Here is a 22,213-nt window from a genome sequence, read left to right on the forward strand (position 1 = left end):
GAACCAGGATTTACTCCGCTTGACTCTGATTCCAATTAAATCTATAGGCCAGCAGAGTTTTCTAGCTGCTTCCACATGCACATTGTGGATAAACCTCTGGTTTTTGACTGGAAATTGATTTGGATACTGGCGCGCTAGACAATCTGCCCTGGCTCTACTTTCAGATCAGTTATCATGTACATTTTATTTAGGGCTGGGTATCGTCACTGATTTCTAGAATCGATTCAATTCCGATTCACAAGGTCCCGAATCGATTCGATCCACGATTCGATTTAATTCGATTCGATTTAAATCTGGGAAATTTTGACAGTCAGAAATATTATAATTCAGATCAGTACATTTACATATTTTTGTATCAATAAAAAGGAAGCTGACACACGCAAGACTTTATCAAAGGTGTGAGCGTCACAGCAGATGCCTTTGTGTCAAAGTAGCTGAAGATAAAACAGAAAAACATGAAGGTTTTCCTGGCCTGGGATTTATAAAAATATTCTGCAGTACATCAAAAACGAAAGAAAACCATTAATCAACATATGAACATTACCTCTGAAGTTACAGCAGTTTTATTAGAGACACGTTAAGCGTTTTGCATTTTGAATAATTTTAAAAAGTTTAAATTTGTTCAGTATTGAACAGCAGAAATGAGGTTTTCTTTTCGGAAGAATGTAAAAGGGAAAAAACTGTGTGCGACAGCGCTGTAAACAACAGTAGACTTGTGCGTAACAAGCAAGCGAATAATGAAGAAAGGGAAACTGTTCTTGAAGTACAGAGAGAGAGAGAGGGAGAGAGAGAGAGAGAGCTGTGCATCGCGGTGGAAGCAAAACAGTAAAAGTCAGAGTGAATTCATGACGATTTTATGTGAACCGTTTGGATCTTCTTTTGCTGCTGGTTCGGTCAGTATTGTTTGGAGAGAGATCAAACTAACAGCTTTAGAATCGGCGCATAAAGGGCGTGAACACAAAGCGCGGACCCGCCGACAGATCAGGATCAGCGAGCTGTCGGCTTTCAGCCCCGACCGTGAGAAAGGCGACATCTAACTGATTCTGATCCGCGGGTTGCGCTGTGTGTTTAAGTCTATGTGCAGAATCCGTGTACCTGCTCTCATTTACTGTCTTAACTGTTTAGTGGTTCTTGAAATTTTGTGAGATGTCACCAGAGATTCTGGCATTTTGGGCAAAATAAATTTATATTAAAAAATCGATTCAGGATATTAATGAATCGATTTTACGTCATCCAAGCCAGAATCGATTTTAATCGATGAATCGATTATAAAAACCCACCCCTAATTTTATTAGATTGCACTGCGAAAGAAGATTTTAATATCTCCTTCAGGACTTTGAATCAGAACTTATGATGGAGAGGGGATCTCAAGTCACCTCTAATTTAATTAAAAAAAAAACTCTTTTAATTAAACCAGAGAAATACCTTGGTTGAACAAATGTACAAACTGTGCTTTGTAATAGATATCTGATTCTCACAGGAGAGCGACCACATGATTTAACTGAATGTGATGCACGACTGTAGAATAAACAGAATATAGTATTTAAAAGATTAATAGAACATTAGTAGAAATTTGACAGCAGAAATACCAATACTATACAACACTGAATGGGGAAAATCGTTGCAGAATGAGTCATTTTTGCAAACAATTGTATGTACAGTTTGCCAGTAATGCATAGTTTATGTGTAGTGAGGTCTGTTTATAGTGTTTTATTGCTCCTATTATTACTACAATTCTAATCAATTCCTGAAGAATTCATCATGGTGAGCTAATGCAAAATATGATGATAACTATAAAAGTCAGACCTTTTCACAATTCTTCAGCCAGGAATGAGTGCAGAAAGGTTGCAGATGTCTATGCCTATTTAAGTACAGCATATAAAAAAAGAACAAATGAAAATACAGAATCATACACTGGTACGCTGATTAAATGTGTTCGTTATCTCTATTCTCTTGTGTTAAAGTTACTGCCCACCACTGGATTTTCTTTTTTCTAATGTTCTTTATTCCCCTCTGAACAAACAAGTCCAATCCCTCAGTCGTCTGACATTTTCTATAAGTTATTTGATACGTTTTCTTACGTGCTCCAAGCCTGCATTTGCTCTGTATGATGGATCCAGTTACTCCAAACGTTCTACCCCACTAGCTGTGCAGCGTCAGTGACTACATGGCTACACAACACAAGCTGCGACTACGGCCATTTGGAGGACAACTTATCCATTATGGGTGACATGTTCAGCAGACACTGACCACAAGGCACTCAGTAGTAGGCTGTCTTTCATCATTTAGAGCCTTACAGATTCACAGCCTCACTGTACAGTGAAAGCCATACAGTATGGCTACATATGGAGCAACAGAGCTCCATTCATTCAGAGGCTACAATATGTCAGGCTTGATCTATGCCCTAGTTGAGTTTATTAGCATGTTTGCCCAACGACTTGTATGTGCTTTAAGTAACTCATAATTCTTAATGACAGAACTGACTTATCAACATACCTATATTTTGTCCTTACATATAATATGAATTGTGTGAAACTCCCTTTTTTACGTTATGAACTATCCTTTCATAATTTATTCACTCCACGTGGCAGCCGTAAGTAAGTTTTAACAAATACACAAAGAGAACAATTTTTCTTTCTTCTGAATGACAGGTTAAAGGTAAACACCACTGTAACTGTAAAATAATCCAAATATGTTCCAACAAGAAAATACAGTACACTGTTAACATGGACATATTTCAGGGAAAAACAAACTGTGATCTTAGTTCAGCCCTCAGATTATACACAACAGCCTAACTTCTGGCACTGACCACTCATGGAAGCATGATTGTTAAACGTGGAATAAAAGCAATCAATCTGTGTTACTGTCTGTGTTAATCTGTGGCAGAAATAGAGCATTTTCTGTGTTATAAGGGACAATTCTTGTAGCAAAATTATATAGTAGGTTTGAGAAAATTTGCCCAAATTTCAATGGACAATGGCTAAAAGATCCTGATTTTTCTTTTGTTCATGTTTAAACAATTTTGGAAGATACCTGTGCAATGTATAAATTAAAATTAATTAAAAAATTAATTAATTAAAATTAATTACAATTATTATGAATATTAGAAAAAGTAAAAAAACAACAACACACTTTTGAGCATAACAGGCTCAAACATCAATGCTACTAATGCAATAACCTACACCAAGATTAATTAAGAAGATACCTACAAACAACATTATCTTTTTCTCACACTTAATAGGTGCATAGAGCTGTTCAACTGCTCCAATTGAATCAACACACGAAGAGTAGTTCTACACAAAATCTGTCATTCCCAGTTTGACCTTTCGGGAATTTGTTTTGAATCCTCATTACTTTTATAAAATGTCTCTTCTCACATTTTCATTTGACATTTTTCCAGCTCTTTGTATTTTGTCTAACGCAAAGAGCTGGCTCAAAAACCTCCGATGGACACATTTGAGTGGAAAATTCAACCCATCTTCGAACGTCAAGCCATCTGCTTTTTGTTATAAAGGCCTTGGTGGTGACTTTATTGAATCTGAATCAGCAGTAGCAGCTGTGGTATGATGTGTTTATATGCCTCTTAAGCTTTGGACAGGTTATAGTAAGGATGACAAGTCTGGTCCTCAGTTTCTCTTTTCGTATGTTGTCATTGGTGGCAATAAAATGAAAACATTCAGTCAAAAATTGTGCATATTCCGCAACATAAACATAAATCCAACATAAAAGTCACACCGGAAGTGCATAACGAGGCCCAGCTATAAATATCCACTGTCATTCTTTTATTTGCTACTTGTTATCAGTAGTGCAGAAGGTAAACAACTATAAAAGGAGCCACAGCAAAATAAGTTTAGCAGGATGCCAATTGTGATGCGTGACAGACACTGCGAAAGAGACGATGAGAAGGCACATAGGACAGATGGCAACAGTGGGGAAACCTTTCAACTGTGGCGCTTACACAATATGTAAGATGGCAGCTGTAGTCTTAGAAGTACCTACCCAATAACGCATTACATAATGTCCCATAAATTGTTTCTTTATGACCCATTGTTTTTATATCCTGTCCTATTCCTGTTCTTAATTCCCCCTATAAATATCTTGATTTATCACTCGACTCTGGTTTTTTAGCTCTAATGCCAACACTTAGTGTCTTATTCTTCTTTATTACAGCTTCCTCTCTGTTTGTGTATTTTCAATATTCCCCCCCTCATGTTCCTTTTATCTCCTCCCGTGTATAACCCCGCTGCCCAAAGGCAACAGCATGTTCGGCGAGATAATAGGTGACTGTGCTCTCTGTTGCGCCATGCCAGTCATCGAGAAACTAGCACATCCTCTCTGCCAGACAGAGCTGAGGAGTATCCTCTTCAATCACCTCTAAGCCTTTTCGTGCTACACCTAAAATGAAGGATTGTAGCTGCTGGAGTGGAGACAAGCCACTGTCTGTCTGGTGTAGATTAGCCCATTCGCGCACACACACATACACATACACGCACACACACTTATGCAGTTGCTGCAAAAGTAAGTGGCATACACACAGAAAAAAAGATTAGTGAAGACATGAGTTCTTGAGTACCTGACTGTCTTCAAAAGATGAGAGGTGAGTCTTGAAAATACCTTGCTAAGGCTGATGACTAAAAACCATTAAACTGGTTGCCTCAGTGTCTAAAAAAACAAAAATAACAACTCACCCACCCAAAATGAACAGACTTCAAACTGAAGAAAGCTTTAGAAGTGAGTAATCTCTAAAGAGAGGAGGAAAGATGGGAAGGTGAATGAGAGACAGAAAAGAAGATAATGGGAGAAACTGAAAACCTGATGTGCCACTGTGGAGCATTTGGCGGTCTGTTAAATTATAACTATATAGCAACTTAATGTCAAGAATGGCTGTGAAAGTAAAGAGTAAAAATGTATTCCTCATCACGTCCTAAAACTCACGCTAAGACCAAAATGCTAATATCCAACAACACCAGACTCTGTAAATCATGGACCTTCTCACCCTGACTGTCAGGGAGCATCTCATAGTCATTACAGAATTCATATCATGTTTCCCCTCTGTGACCAAGCTCACCACAACCATTAAAGATTGCTCAAATTATTAGGTTGTAAATTCCAGCCCTCCATCCATAACCCACAATCCTGCCTCTTGCTGGCTGTATTCATTGTAATGTTATCACTGGCTCTGTAAGGATGGTAACAGCAGTTTGCATAATACTCCATAGCATTTTTTGTGTCTGACAGATTATGTGTTTTTCTTCTTAGCATCTGACCACAGGTGAATTATAGGTGACACAACAAGAGCTAAGCGCACTCATTGGTGGTACACCCAATTCAAAACTAAGTGGAATATGGTTTTCCTCGCTGTTTCTCTGATGTTTTTCTGTTCCAAGAGTGGCTGATCTATTATATTAAGTGTCATCCACAGTCAGACTTCTCCAGTGGTCGCAGAAATGCAGTCTCAATGCAATTAATGTCAGGCAGCAGTCAATTTTGAGAAAATTGGGCCCACTTTATGCTAACTGATAATAAGGCACAGCAGTATGAGATTCAACAACTCGTGAATGCTGATGTGTTGACACTGACCTGTGGCACCGGTGACAGAAGAAGCTTTGCCCCCATTGTTTCCCTTAATGGCCTGCACTGAGATGACATACTCTGTTCCTGGATACAAACCTGTGGGAAGAGACAGTTAGTCTTAAAAGAAGCAAATGTCCATCAGTCTCTGATATAATGCTCCAAAACAAGGGATTTACAAACTTTGAGGAAAATCTTGAGTAGAAGTAGAAATTACTTTTCTGACTTTTCTCAATCAAATCCTTAAATTATGGGATCCCTTTTCTATTAGACTACATGAAATGTATATTATACCCACTTTCCTGGTAAAAGAACATTCACCCTCTATCAGTTTTACATATCAGAAAATTATATGAAAGAAATTCTGCTCCTTACCAGGTCATATACAACTCCAAATGAACTAGAAAATATGAGACATAAACCCATGTCATTAGTTATTTATTTGTCATTATTTATTTTAACAAAAATTTAAGCCAAATCGCAGAAGTAGTGTATTTAATTTATACAATGCCAAGTAGGGGAAACATTCAGCCTGAGAAGGTCCTTTCCAAATAAATCCAAGTGCATCATGTGAAAAAGATGATTCAGCAGAAAACATTGAAGACAGCTGCCAATCTTCTCAGGAGTGGACATCCAGCAAATTCCCCTCCCAAGGCCAGACCGTACAATGCAACAAACCCAAGAGCTGGCTCTCAGACAAACGGGCCTCAGTTAACATGTTAAATTTGAAGTTCATGACAGTACAATTAGAAAAAGACTGAACAAGCATGGCTTGTTTTGGAGGCTTGGCAGAAGAAAAAGTCTTCTTTCTAAAAAAAAAAACATGGCAGCGTAGCTCATGTTTGCAAAGTTACATCTGAACAAACAACAAGACCTCTGGAGCAATGTCCTTTGGACAGATCAGACGATGTCGAGATGTTTTTACATGATGCCTAGAGCCATGTTTGGTGAAAACCAGTCATAGCATGGATTGATTATTTGACTTGTTTTTGAATCATGGGATCTGGGCACCTTGAAGTCATTGATTTGACCAGGAATTCCTCTGTATACCACAGAAATCAAGAAATGTGAGGCCGTGTGTTCAACAGTTAAAGCTTGGCTGAAACAGTCAGCCTGAACTTAGTTTTTCTGCACTTTGGCTTTTGAATCATTTTGGTTTTTGTGAATTAAATAATGATGTTTAATATGTCATGTGTTGCTGTTCATCTCAGTTATATATTTACCTAATTAAGATCTGATAATAAATAAATAATTGTTTATTGTTTCGTGATATGTAAAACGTTTGAACGGACAGAGAGCATACCTTCTTTTTACCATTGCTGTATACTGTGTGTTTATGAGATGATGTCATGTTCCATGTTTTATATTCCAACATTATTAATATTTTTACCCTAAAGCTTAATTTGAACTGAATATTTAAAGTAACTGTGTCTGTATATGTAAGTTTTTGTAGCACTTTTACAATATAAATTGCAAAGTAAAACCAGAAGATTATTTTAAATCAAATTGGATGACTATTTCAAGATTTATGTCCAAAAGCGTCCAATTCAAGATTCAAGAAACAAGGTTACGGGACTATTTACTTCTTATTGATTAGCTTAGAACCCATAGCTTACTCTAATAGCACAACAGTTCGAGAAATACTTTTGTACATTGTTCACAAACTTGTAAGACTCACCCACAATAGTGTGTTTGGTGCGCGCCTCTTGGCTCCTCTGTACCTTCAGCTCCTCCTCTTGCCCTTCTGGGTCAGTGTGTGTAAGCCTGAAGTAATCCATCTCAGCTTGAGGGTTCTGCCAGTCCACCTCAATAGAGACCTCTGTCTGGCCAAGAACTCGGATACCATCAGTAGTTGAGACATCTGGGAAAGGTGATACAAGGTTAGGTGGAACTGAGTGTACAGACATGAAGCTCAAACTTAGAAGTCTGCCTTAAAGCTTTTGCAAACAGAAGCATCTGCCTTGCTCTGCTTCCACATGTCCCCGAGCTAGACAATGATCTCCCAGCACACTGAAATGTGACATTTCTAGGAAAGAGAGCCAAGCAAGAATTCCGCCTCTGGCCATCTGCAAGATATTATAACCAAATAATAGACAAATATTTGTATTTGGCATGAAACAAATATTAAAATCACTCATGGGTGCATTTCTTTTTTCTTTTTTTTTTTGACATCGCCAGCGTCATCTTAGAAAAGTGCATATAAAGGTTTATTGATGTTTTCTAAAGTAACCTTTGCGTACTCTGTGCTTTCCCACATTTAAAGTCACAGCATTCACATAATAAAGTCAGGATAAACTAGTTTAACATATCACCCAGCAGGACACACAAATTAAACACAGTCATGTGGGGTTCAATAGTCGAGAACGATCCTTGAGCAGTTCTGTAGACTAACATTTTACAGCTATTTGTAAAGCTGTGACATCTACTACACCTCAAGAATCAAACATCATAGTAATGCTTTAGTGCCGCCTACACTTTACACAGTGTACATTGTGACTTACTTTTATTTTTAAACTTTACATGTCACATGAGCATTTTCACTTCTACCTGTATGTAATTACTTTAAAACAACAGTAACAGCTCAAAGCAGCCGCCATGTCAAAATGCTTCAACCTCAATGATCAGATCCCCATGTTCCCCAGGATGGGGAATCAGCTGCTATAGATTTGGAGGTGATGGGAACGAGATGACAGAAAAGGAGGAGCACAAACCACAAAAAAAAACCCAACCAAAAAACCAAAAAACACAAAACAAAACAAAACAAATCAGAATAAGGGGAAAAACCACTAAAAAGAGGATCGAAGTTAAGGACATGCAATCCTGGTATCCTGGTATGAGTAGTAAAAAGAAGGGCATAGAGAAGATATCAGTGCATCATGAATGGTTCCTCACAGTCTGAGTCTATAGCAGCATAAATGAGGGATGAAGATTGAAGTCTGATGTGAAAAGTAGAGAGCGTGTCTGTATCGTGAACCCAAACTGGGAGTTGGTTCCACAGAAGATGGGCCTGATAGCTGGAGTCTCTGCCTCCCATTCTACTTTTAGATAATCAAATAACCAAAAACGAGCCCGCAGTCTTAGAGAGATATGCTCTGTTGGAATGAAATGATACTATGAGGTCTTTAAGATATGATGAAGCCTGATCATTCAGAACTTTGTATGCCACTGCATCCTCCCATCTCTCAGAATATTCTGAATAATTCAGACGTTAATTAGAGATATGCTTCTGCAATTTCATGAGGAAAAAGTGAGTTCCATCAAACAAAGCAAGCGTTACCAAATGAAAAGCTTCTTTTCATGCCAGCTGTTGTGCTTCCCAAAAGAAAACTTAAAAACATCCATCCAAACCCTCTTTTGAAGTAGATCATTGTTTGAAGTTAAAACAAAAAGTATGTACCAGTCTGCCTCACACAACAATAAGCCAGATGATGGCGTGGCTTCTTATGCCCATATGTGAAAGCTATGCTCTGTGAGGTTTTCCATGGTAAACCAATCTAACCACACTCCCACTTTCTGCACGTCTCCCATCAATCCTGTCAAGTAATCTCTTTCTCTACACATCTGTGTCCCGCCACATCTGTGAGCAAGTTCATGGAGCCATTTCCTTGAGAATTAAAGGCTAACAAGCCAGCCTTTAATGAAACACTTAGTAATTAAAGTCTTCAGTCTGTTCATTGCTTTTTTACCATAGAATTTCTGTGAAAGACAAAGACGAATACAGGAACAATCGTGCTCATTCTACAAAAGTAACAGAGAAAGTGAGGCAGGTTATCAATCCATGCCAGGTCCATATTTTCATTCCTGGACTCTACCAGAATAGCATTTATGGTCTTTTAATGCCAAATCACATACACAATTACGTTTGACTTCAAATGCAACTATTTTATCCCGAGAAAATCTAACTTAATCCCTAAGACCTGCAGGCCACACCTGCCCTCAAAGCCACGGTAGTCTTTAATAGGTAACATCTGCTTTCACTTTAAACCAGCAGCTCATTTAAAGGAAACATGCTGCACACCGCCCAGTTCTGCTACAGCACTAATGTCTGTTAGTCTGAAAAATACTAATTTTAAAGCTCTGGATTTGTTTTTTCTGTCCTGATCAGAGCCATCTGTGCTCACCTGTGGTGGCTTCAATCTCGTCAGCTTCACTTTGGATGCCCTTAACCACCGCATGTACTTGGACAATGTAGGTAACCCCAGGAGTCAGTCCTGTGATGAGGTAGGAGTTCTCTGTGTTGGCGACCGAAATCTAATATGCAGTTGATGAGAATAAGTTTGTAAGATGAAATAGGTAATATACTTTTTTTTTTGCTACAACCTGTATTTGACACAGAAATGATCAAAGTAGAAAAACCTACCTGCTCCTGCGCACCCTCGTCATTTTTCGGATAATATGTCAACACATAATACTCGGCCCCTTGAACGGACTCCCACTCAACCAGGAGAGAGACGTCAGTCACTTGGACCACCTGCAGACCCTGAGGTGCCAAGACTGAGAGAACAAAGAGACATACACAGAAGTCAGGAATTAACAGAATTTAACAGTTATTTTTATCAACAAGTCCGCTATCATGTCCACAAGTTCTTTTTCTGATTTTGTTGTTCAGGCTTGCATTTTAATTTTTCTTTTTTGCTCGCTTCCCTGTCTTCTTTTCCTCTGTCTTGTCTATTTGTAGCTGTTGTTGTCCTCCTAAGGCCTCCACTATGAAGCAGGATTTCATCTTATCCATGTAACTTCAGGGTTAACCTTGGGTTAACTGGTGTTAAATCACTGCCTGTCCTGTAAAAGATCCCCCAGACCTCAGAGCTTGGATAGTGGCAGGGTTTAAAGTTTTTTTCTTCTCACCAACCAAACCACACACACATTCATACGACATGTTTAATATTAAATTACTGAACACTGCATTGTCTACAGCAGCTGTGCTGCTTTAAGCCCTTTTCATATTGTTCCTATAATATGGTTTCAGCTTCCTTTGCAGTTGCTCTGCTGCCGTACACTTAGCTATATTTTTTGATTTGACAGATGCTGCCAACACAACAACGTTCATATGAATTTGCCAACTAGATTGATAAACTCCTGGTTGATAAACAGCTTGATAGCTTGACCGCTAGGGTCAGGATAATCGACCCCAGCCTACAAGGGCTTCACCACCTGACTGTTAGGATAAGTGAATACAGATAATGAAAGCATAACCTGGATATGCTAAACTCACTTCGTACTACAAGGCCCTGAGGGGGGTGTACTATGAAGGAAATTAAACATAGATAGGTTTTCTTCGAGTTAGCTGGGTCAACAAAACCCCAAGCCCTAGACAGAGATAACACATATCATTGTGATCTTTTATCAACTTTCTCTGTGAAACTGGGTTTTCTTAAAGTTTTAAAACTTTAAGTTTGACATAAATTGCTATCTTATTAGTCTTGCCTTGTACTGTAGTACAGCTCTGTGGTTTCCAAATGTTGATTTATTTTGTTTTTCCCTGTGTGTTTTTTGTGCTTTTACTTCCTGTCTTTGCTTTCCCTGCCGTGAGCTCTGTCAGGACATCTATTTTAACAACCTGTGTTTCCTGGTTGTCTTGTGTTTCTCACATTCGTCTTTGGATTTCAGTTCTTTGTGCCTTGCATTATGTTGAATTTGCTAATAAAGCCTATTATCAGTCCCCACAAACACCTTCACTGTGCTGCATAACACCTACACTTATTCAATCTACCAAAAGGCTTAAATCTTTTTTTTTTCAGTTGATTGTCAAAGAACCAACAAATCATGAACACGGCAAAATAGGTGTTTTGTTTTGTTTTTTTACTCTAAATGGAAAGAAAGACTCCTTTAAAGTGCTTCTCTGGCCATTCTGGAAAAACATGGTGGGGGAGCTAAGAGTAAAAACAAACCAAAACCGCAGCCAAAACACAGAAGACGACATGTCAGCCGTGTTGGGGAGTGAGGCTTTTTAAAGGCAAGGTGAGCTTTTGTGGGTATGATAGAGGGAAATAAAATGGCAGACTGTATAGATTTTTTTAAAAAGAAAAAGAAAAAGCAAAACATGGCGTGCAAGTAAAAGCTTATTACAAGGGAAAATGAGAAATGTGAAATGAGTGGTTATGTGGTCCACTATAGCTTTGGCAAGCAAGGAATTCACATAAGATTTAGATGCTGTTCCACAAGGTAAAGTCAGGAAGCTCGATGTTTTTCTTCAAATGCAGCAGTCTTTTTCCATCAAAGAACAGTTAAAATTCTCCTGTTGCTAATCCAGGCATGACTATCAACCATCTTTGCCCTTAAATATTATTTCAGAACAGAAACGACACGTCGGGACTTCTTTGAGAAATTTGATTTTTTATGTGCTATCATCTTTCCTGTCTGTAGCTTGATATTTTAGAGGAAATCCTGATCCAGCTCATTAAAAGAGAACTGGTAAGGAAAAAATGGCTAAATATGGTTTAAAGTCAACTTTTCTAAATGTGCTTTATAATAAAAGGAAACATTTTAGAGGCCGCGAAAAAATAAAGGATAATAAGCTAAATACAGACCATCTGGATTATGTTGAGAAAGCTTTAATAATCTCACCTGTATTATATTCAGATTACTTCATTAAATTTGGTTGCATTTTTACTAAATCTTCTGGATTGACATAAACTGAGGCTAAGAAAACTATTCCTACTGTGCAAGGGCTGCTGATTTCTAAGCCATGAGGCTTCTGCCTTTGATGGTTAAGAACACAAAAGAAAACATTAAAGTGTGCCTCACTGGAAAGGACAGAAACTGTATCTAAACCCATACTTCAAGAGTATTGTTCCCATCAGCGTCCAAAAAACAGATTGGCATCCATCAGCCAGGTGTTGAAATGGCAAATAGCCACATAAAACAAAGAAAGCGCCAACTGTTTTGCTTTTGTGCTCTTCCTCTCAGCCTTCTTATTACCGCTAAATCCTAAAATCAACACAGGGTTTTTTTTTTCTTACCTCCCACTTTCCCTTCTTGCCTGACTTTTCTTCTGACACGGTGGCACTGTTGATGTTGGACTCCATTCAACAGCACCTAAACACGAAGCTACAGATCTGTTCTCTACCTCTGTGGTATGAAACACAGCTTGAAGAAATGGAATCGTCATCTACGGTTTGACATTTCTGACCTGCTACTGTGAAGTCTGAAACATTTATGGTTCACGGAGCTGCATTTGATGGATCCAGTTGACTTTAAAAAAAAAGGGCTTTAAAACACATGCTTTGTGCTCTTGATTAAATACAGAGGAAAAACATGCCAAGACAACCATAGACAGATGTTAGCGTATAAATAGAATACTATTTCAAATGTAAGAGATCAATGCTATGAAAAAATAAAAGTGCCATTCACTTGCAGCCAAATGTTCAATATCTCTGCAGAATTGACTGTCACAGTGGGAATTCAGTGCTCATGCCTGGCAGCTGCTGCTCACGTTTCTGCTTTCCTGGCCTTAAATTGCTGTAAAATGCAATTTTGTACTCTGCTCCTCGGGCAGCACAGTAACAGTGATTTGGCGAGCAGTGCATTTATCAGGAAAGGTGAGATTCTTCTGCAGGGTAAAAGCCAGATGAAGCCCTGAAAGACTGATGGGTATTCTTATATTTCTGTGGTATTATGTGACCTGATGTTATAGGTTGTCTGGAGGCCAAAAATGCAGTGGTCATCAGGTCAGCCCACTGAAAGCGCCCCGTCGGCTGATATCTCTGAAATAACTGTCTGGAGATATGTTTTGAATTCCATAGTAGGTTTGGTCAGAAACTCTTCAGCATCACTGAGCTGGCTAATAGTTAACTGTAGGGGTTTACTGGCTTTTGAGGCAGCTCTTAAAGTTCAAGCACCATCAGGGACTCTGCTGCAGGTCATTACTGTACCAAAAAGTACAGAGCCAGTGGAGGAGGCTATAGGGGCTGTGAAGAAAGCTGTGAAGATAACAGCTGGGCTCCAATGACTAGTTTAATTTTAGTAAAAATATCTTCTTTCGTTTTTTTTTAGCAGAGCAAGGTGCAGCTGTTGAGCAGGGATCTTAAGCGGCTGATGGCAAGATGTAACAGCAAATACTAAAACAGGCTGGTTGAAAAGCTTTTTCTGCCCTGTAGCTGCACCTATATGAATATGACTTGATATTACTTGTAAGGTAATTGCCATTCAGTTGATGTATGACCCTGGACACTTGTACATGAATCACACAGATGGTAGGAGATAGATGATTAAAGCCCAGACTGCACTGCTTTGGCTCTTGAGAATCATTCAGTCTGGGCATGAAAATGCTACTAAAAGGATGCATATGGAAATTTATATGAAGGTGAACAGGTCATTAGGGCCAAGTGTTATATTTTTTAACGGTCCCTGAGCTGCTTGTAGCATCCGAGCTTCGTGACATAGCACTTAAAATTCTCAGGTTAATGTTAGTGCCATAGAGGTGACTGTAGAAATGTGACTTTTCAGTCTCAAGTGAAAAATGCAAGTTTGGGTCACATAAAGTTAATATCCACACCTCGATGCACACAAAGTTCACTTCTTCTTTTTTTTTAACTGTGATTTTTCTGCAAAACTCCCCAAGCTATGTCTTTTAGTTACTTTGATCTTTAGTAGGCTGGATGAGTGAAGCTATATGATAAATGTGTCAGATTACTGAAAAGGTTTTTATTAAATTTCAGTAAATGTCTTCCTATGTCCTTCTTCACATTTTCAAGCCGTCCACTGGGCCAGATTGGAGTCGCTGCCAGGCCGATTCGGGCCACCGGGCCTTAAGTTTGACGCCCTTGTGTTAAAGTTTGCAAAGCATCAACAGAAATCATGTTAAGCTTACCTAACGAACAGTCCTCCCCGTAAAAGCCGTCATCACAGATGCACTTGCCGTTCACACACTGGCCATTATCTGTGCAGTCATTGGGACACTTCTGGTTGCTGCAATCCTCACCAGCGAAGTGTGAGAAGCACACACATTTCCCGTCTACACACTGGCCCTTGTCATTGCAGTTGTTTGGACAGGTCAGTTCGCTGCAGTCTTCTCCGGTGTAGCCCTCATAGCACACGCACTGGCCATCCACGCATTGGCCATTGTCATTGCAGTTGTCTGGACATGTCAGCTCACTGCAGTCTTCTCCGGTGTAGCCCTCATGGCAGACGCACCGGCCATCTACGCATCTGCCATTGTCGTTGCACTCATCTGGGCAGGAGGATTCAGAACAGTCGGGGCCTTCCCATCCTACGTTACAGAGGCAGCTGCAGGTGTCGTGTTGGTAGGTACCATGGCCACTACAGCTTTTGTCCACGCCTTGATAAAGAGATACGCCAACACAGCGGGAGTGAAAAGAAGTGAGTGAAGAAGAAACGTTCAGTTCATCATGGAAAGTCCCCAGCAGCCTAGTCTATCATGTCATGTCATGGCCTACCTGCAGCACCACAGCATCCCTGTGCACACTGGGTCTTAAGGTAGTTGACTTCTTCTTCGAGTCCATTGACTCTGTAAAGCAAAGACTTAAAGCTTTCCGACTCCTCGCAGTCACATCTGGGTGACTGCAGCTTGATGTTGTGTCTGAAGATAATGTCATTGTTTCCATTTTTTGTGGTCTCCATCTGCATACCTGCAAAATGGATATCTTTGTTAAGTTCATGCTGCTACACCTATCTGTTGCTCTTCACTCTTAATCTCTCAGTTATATCTTTCTTATGACCTGTTTCATCCTGTGTTGATATGTGTTGTAGGTTGCAGCTGGTGCTCCCCGGGATGTCAATTTTATAGATGTGGCTCAAGGTGACTTCCTGCTCTGCAGCTGAGGGGTCTGGCTGGGTGTCAGCAGAACTTGTGCGTGACCATGTGCAGAGTAGGGCCAGCAGGCACAGGGCCCTCCACAGGGGTCTAGCGGTCATTGCTAGTGGTACACTGTTCCAAAAAATAGTAATGTCAAAGTATCTTACTGTATATTTTACAGTTTTGTACTGTCTTTCTAGAATATCATTAAATTTACATAAGTAGACTGTGATTTTACATGTCAAAGGTAAAATAACATAACATCACTGTAAATATAGTACAACACAATTTACTTGTTTTTTAAATATATTTTTTAGTACATTAGATTGTAAAAATACATTCAGAAATGTATCATAATTTCACAAATATTTGTCTGTTATGTGAGAGAATGATCTGTTAAATTCAAATGTAAAGCGCTTTGGGTGCCTTGAAAAGCGCTATATAAATCCAATCCATTATTATTATTAAATGTAATACTATGGAAAAATATATAAAATGATCGAAAATTAATGAGAATAATCAATAATTAAATGAGTATTTGAATTATAATTTTGCTAAAAATTTCATGTCATCTAGATCTGATTCAATAATTCAGAGGTAACAAGTGAAAATATAATTAATAGGAATAAAAACTAAAAAAAAACATATAAAACATTGCACGGCCATGCTGTGCTAATTATATATTTTAAATAATAAATGTAGAGGTAGGAATTGCAATTAATATAAATCTCAAAGTATTCACCACATTCCTGAACAGAAATAGGCCTCTGCACCTGGGGTGTGGCCATGAAAACAATGTGACATGCCATTGGATGTTGGGACACATAATAACATGACGCTAAGCATCGGCCAATGAATGTGAACTAACAACCACAAGGTCGCGGGTATGGCAGCACTGTAGGAAAACATCCTAATATAAAAGTATTTTACTGTGCATTTTACAGTTTTGTTCTGTTCTTCTAAAGTTACGTAAATAGACTGTGATAGACATTTCAAATGTAAATTAATGTTAAATCACTGTAATGTAATAAAACATAATTGTCATGATTATTAAATGTATCTGTCTGTACATATGCATATTTAGATTGTTAAAATACATTCACAAATCATGATCTCACAAATATCTGTCCGTTATTTGAAAGATTGAACTGTTGAATTCAAATGTAAGGCTATGGAAAAGTATATAACATGATTCCTATAAGCTTGTGTTACATCACATAAGTATTATTATCATTGCCATTTAGGGCCATCGTGGCTCAAGAGTTGGCAGTTCGCCTTGTGATCAGAAGGTTGCCGGTTCGAGCCCCAGCTTCGACACTCTTGGTATTGTGTCCATGGTCAAGACTCTTCACCTACTGGTGATGGCCGATGGTGCGATATGGCAGCCTTGCCTCTGTCAGTCTGTCCCAGGGCAATCCATTATTATTTAAACCAACTGTTAACTGTATATTTCTGTACATTTACGTATTATGATTCATATTGCCACATTCATTGACCAGCACTTGGAAAAGGCAGAATCCCATGTAAAATTAGCACACACAACAAACTGTATTTTCATTACTGAAAATAACTGTATTTTCATGAGAAAGTTATTTTCTGTTATTTTACGGTAGTATTTTGGCGCCCAGCAGCCGGAATATTACCGTTTTTTTAGGATTTGTTTTTTCTAACAGTGTATTTGTGCAACTTATTTTTTATGTTTCAACATATAAAACAGCTCTGATATGCAAAAATAAAATCAACATTCGAGAACTTGTTCACTTTCAGTCTGAGAGTTTGTTGCTGGCAAGTTTGGTTAAGCTGTCATACTTTGTTACTCCACCTACTTCGTTCATCTTGTGACACACAGTTACCCCATAACCATTTTCCCTATACACAATCACTGGATAAGGACCAGCTGTAAAATTGTTACTAGATCTTCAGTTTCAAAACTCCCTCTGAATATATCTTTTTACCATTAGAATTTGTTGCCTTTGGCCCGGCAAGATTTGGAAAATGTCATGAAGTGTCTTAAAGAACTGACATGGACTCTGTTAGCAGAGGTTGCACATAGTCTAACAATGACTGGATATGGACTCGACGTGTGTGTTCTATGGTCTGAAGATCCCAGGAGTGTGAGGAAGCCCATGGAAACATGGCAGACAGTTTTTCTTCATGTGTGTGGGGGTACTCCCTTCTGAATTATACGTTCGGGAACTTGTTCACTTAAAAAAGTCTTCTTATGAAAAGAGTACAAAATGTGGTAGAACTTATTAGCTAAGCTTGGAAAAAAATACTAACTACCTCATAATCATCTTCCCTTTAACAACAGTGCTGCATCTTACATATCTTCAACCATACGGGCGACCGTGGCTCAGGGGGTTGGGAATCGCATCTGTAACCGGAAGGTCGCTGGTTCGATCCCTGGGCTCTCTGTCCTGGTCGTTGTGTCCTTGGGCAAGACACTTTACCCTACTTGCCTACTGGTGTTGGCCAGAGGGGCCAATGGCGCGATATGGCAGCATCGCTTCTGTCAGTCTGCCCCAGTCTGTGGCTACAACTGTAGCTTGCCTCTACCAGTGTGTGAGAGTGAATGAATAGTGGTATCGTAAAGTGCTTTGGGTGCCTTGAAAAGCGCTATATAAATCCAATCCATTATTATAAAAATAAAGAAACTCCAATGGTATCAGCTTTGTCTTGTTCATACAGTCACAGAAAAGGGAATTGTAGTTTTACATATCAGCACATAAAAAAAATAAGCTCATTCTGAGTAGGTTTTAAAATCAAGCTGTGTTGTTGTTTTTGTTGTAGTTATTTATTTAAGCCAAAATGCATGAGCTATAAGTGAAAAATTAAGCATACCCCATGATTCAACAGCTTATAGGTGGACGGATTGTGTTCTGAGTTCATATTGTTAAGCAGAAAGTGTGGACTTAATTTTTCATATGCTGCTTCTGTATTTTGGCTTGATTTTATAATGAACTGACATGTAAAGCCTTGTAATTGAAAAAGGATGTACTTTTTTGAACAGAACATTATTTTAGAACATAAGAGAAAAATCCAACTTAAACACCAAATCTCTTAAAACCAGTTTTTAAAGCAGAATTCGTGCGTGTGTGGTTAGTCAAACAGAAATTATATCTCATACTGGGGGGCCTAGGAGTCTTGGGCCCTCCAGACAGTTGCCTGCTAGTCTGTGTTTGAAATCAAAGACAATAACGTTAAACACCTCACAGCTCAGTGTGAGGTACATCAAATTTACTTCGAGGACTCTCACATTGGCATGAGCAAAAGCATATGGAGATGAAATATCCCATCTGTTTTTTAGTGCTGGACTATACATTTTGTACAGACTGTATCTTTGGCAATAACTGTGTGTAACAAACCCCTGAAACTGTAGGCGTCTGTTGTTGCGCCTGACTGAACCTGTGTCTCGTGGCTGACAAAGGCACAGATTTGTACCTTCAACAGTGTCTTATACAGAGCTGAGGACAGAAATACATAAGTTACATTAGATTCACTGGGGCAGACTACTGTATATTTAATCACAAGAAACCTGAACCATTGTGTCACCATGTGTGTGTCGTAATGGAGCTCTCATTCAACAGTGTGGCAGTAGAAAGTGAATAGTCATCACTTTGGCAGAGATCGCAAACCATAAATTGTGCTCAGTCAGGCATTTCAAAGCTTCAGCGAATGCAGAAGCTTGTCCTCGGTGATGATGTCATTGTGTCTAATGACAGTGATGTCATGTGAACTTAAAACCTTGCAGCGGCTTCCCCGGGAAGCTAAATTACATGCTTTCAAAATAGAAATCCTGCTTAAGCTTCAATAGCCCTTTTGCCGGACTTTGGTTTGAATTAAACCTTATGGTACAAAAGTTTAAAAGGTGGCTTGAAGGAACACATGAGCTAACTGTGCTGAGCTCATGTGGTCTATGGAAACACAAAACCTCTAATCAAGTGAAGAAGAAAGAAGGAGAAACGGTGTCATGCTTGATAAATGCAAAATAAAGTTTTAATTACTGAGGTCAGCATATGTGCAAATAATCCATATGAACCAAAATTTCCTTACTATGGTCAGACATACAGCTCTGGTTGTGAGCACAGCAACCCCACCCTCTGCTTATGAGGGGCAGCCAATCAGGTTTGCTTAAAGGGGGAGGAGCTGAAACAGCAGCTTTCAGAGTGTATACATGGCTTCAGTCTCACAGGCCTATACTATTCATGTAAACTGAGTGGCTCCACTGGGTCCAATACAGGACCAAATATACTACTGCACAAATAAAACCAGCAAATATTTCTCAGGCTTTTCTGGCATGTCACGATATACAAAAATAACTATTATCCAGTTTTATTTCAGTGTTTTAGCTCAACTTTACTATAAATTATAAACTCTAAGAACTGGGCAAAAACAGCTCTCTTATTTTGAGATTTATTCCTGTGTTTGCTCAAAATGTGAAATTTTGAAGTGGAAACAATGAATGACTTGGAAATCTATCAAAACATTTTCTCTTTGAGCATCAAAGACTAAAACAGCTGGAAAAGTTAAAAAATAATGTGCAGACAGAGAAACTAATACTTAAAATCCCATTAGACATTGAGAGAGAGCATTGGCCAGAATATTAAGTTGTCAACAAGCAGAACTAAAAACCTGCCAATACCACGATGACACCATTATCAGATTAACATATAATCTAAGCAGGGATCCTAGGAAACTGAGAATATGACAATATCTGACATTTTGAGTTACAGTTGAGTTACATGCTGTTATACGTGACATATTTTCAAACTCTAAAGTGGAAAGCTTCTCTTCATCGAGTCAACACATTTTATTTTGAGTTAAGTGCTGGAATATGAGTTCTAGCTCAAATGAATGCACACAACTCAAGTAGGTTTGTGATTCAGAATTCCCAGTGCTTTTTTTAGGGAGGCAAATGCACGTGTAATTATCATGACCAGTTCAAACTCAGTATATCCAGCTTGGTTATTTTAGCTGTGTATTTAACTACTGCTGGTCAAAGGCTTGAGGTCAGAGACCGGTGCCTGTGCAAACAATCCAAGCTATGACATCACAGACATGCTGTGTCTTTTACCCTATGCTGTGGTGAAAAACTAGACCTTAGAAGGTCTTTTGTCAATGGCCAAATCTTAGGCTTGTAAAACTGAGATTAAGGCCTTAAGACAGGAAAATAGAAATAAAGTGAGGGGTATGGAGAGCGGAAAACAGGATCGAGAATCAGATGGATCAGTGGGTGAGGGAGAGTGAATAGGTAAGAGAAGAAGTGATGGAGAGTTGTGTGTTGGAATCACTGACACTCTAGCAGTTAGCCACATTACAGATGGTATAGTATGGTGTGTAATAGCACTGAGCACGGGCTCACAGAGATGCTTAACAAGCATGTTTATAGCTCCCTGTCAAGGTTTTATTTGATGCTTGCCTTTTTCAAGGCCTTTTCTTATTTCTCTTGGAGGAGATTGCAGTGTGACTTTCCAAGCATAGCACAGGGTCGTGTCTGACTGCTGAGACTGTCCTCATGTTGGAAAGACAGACAGATGGAGGAATTAATGGAGAAAGGAAATGGGATAAAGAGGGAAGTGGGGCAGTTACATTTGAATGGATGGATGGATGGATGGATGGACACCAGTTGGGCTAAAAAAAAACAAACAAAACGGAGCCAGTGCTACAGTGTGACAAAACTGCAGTTCTTTGAAAAGTGTTGCTTCCAACACTGCTTGACCATTTTGCACAAAAAATGTTACTGCTCAAAGTTTGGACACATGCAGTATATTGCTTGCTGTGAAATTTTAGTTTCATATGTTACACTGTTTTTGTAGTATTTGTATTTATTTTTGTCCTAAGTCTCATCTACCCACCTTCTTTCTTTTTCTTTTCTTTTCTTTTCTTTTCATTGACATCTGAGGTCATGTTTGAACATGAATCACTCAAAAAGTATTAAAGATAGAACCCTGAAATTTTCACAGGTCTTTCTGATTGTAATGTTAAATTTCGATCTGTAATTTGAGATAGCTGCTTCAAAAAAGGTCTGAGGACTGGCTAGTTGAATTATGTATTTAAAAAGTTAAAGCAGTTCTGTGTAAGTCTCGTATTTGAGCACACACTAATAAAACAAATCACACTGCGAAGAGTAATTGTGTCAAGTTTTGAAAGTTATATAATTTGTAATCTAGGGTTTCACAGTATTGCACCATAAAACATGTATAGTCCGTTTAACATCAAATTCTCAGTGTCATAAATGAAAATATTGCTATTTTGATTCAACTTTCATGCTGGTTTGAGCAAATCTGAACAGTTGGACCACAAAAAACCTAAAATATCAGGAGCTAGTCTATTTTAAAAAGACTGGAATTTCCAGATGGTACTGTAATTATAAGTGAAAACATTAGTTTGTTCAGTGTTTTCATATTTTTCATTTTCCAGACCTTCTTTGTAAGCGTGCACATTGATGCACTTTCAGCTCTGAAACACAGGCAGGTTTAAAGCCTGTTACAAAATGTTATCTATAGCTAATTTTACCTTTTTTTTCTTTGCAACTCATCCTGTTGGACTTTCCATAAAGCTAGTGATGTGTTTTGATTGAAAGGTACTGTCCGCGAGGCCTCACCTTCCTAATTCAACTTACCGAACTGCTGTCCATTTTGTAGCATAGGAAATTTTTTGTACGCTTTGTAGTGCAGACTGTGGGTTCCAGTTTTGCTGTTTGAAATTCAAGTATTTTATTAACTCACCTACCTTATTAAAGTCACATAACAACTCCCTGTCATCCAAATATGGTTACTTTTGGCTCCAAAAGGCAACAATGAGGAAGCCAAAACACTAATGTAGATGTTTCAGTACTGCTGGTTGACATCAGAGTGACTAATCCCATCTTAATTTACAGTCTGT

General features: G+C 38.7%; 1 protein-coding gene across 3 annotated transcripts in view; it reads right to left on the reverse strand.

Annotated features, from left to right (window-relative positions):
* The window catches only part of tnn (tenascin N), a 41,636-nt gene that overhangs the window by 16,910 nt on the left and 2,513 nt on the right, over positions 1-22,213 (reverse strand). For all 3 annotated transcript variants that reach the window (XM_012916684.3, XM_004542654.4, XM_004542653.4), the window contains exons 2-8: positions 15,252-15,460; positions 14,970-15,161; positions 14,384-14,851; positions 9,932-10,065; positions 9,693-9,822; positions 7,250-7,432; positions 5,581-5,670 (exon numbers count right to left, since the gene is read on the reverse strand). In XM_012916684.3, coding sequence (XP_012772138.3) covers positions 5,581-5,670; positions 7,250-7,432; positions 9,693-9,822; positions 9,932-10,065; positions 14,384-14,851; positions 14,970-15,161; positions 15,252-15,447 — 1,393 coding nt within the window. In that variant the 5' untranslated portion in view covers positions 15,448-15,460. The remainder of the gene's footprint in view (positions 1-5,580; positions 5,671-7,249; positions 7,433-9,692; positions 9,823-9,931; positions 10,066-14,383; positions 14,852-14,969; positions 15,162-15,251; positions 15,461-22,213) is intronic.

This window comes from Maylandia zebra, linkage group LG18 (assembly GCF_041146795.1).
Source record: "Maylandia zebra isolate NMK-2024a linkage group LG18, Mzebra_GT3a, whole genome shotgun sequence".
Lineage (NCBI taxonomy): Eukaryota > Metazoa > Chordata > Actinopteri > Cichliformes > Cichlidae > Maylandia > Maylandia zebra.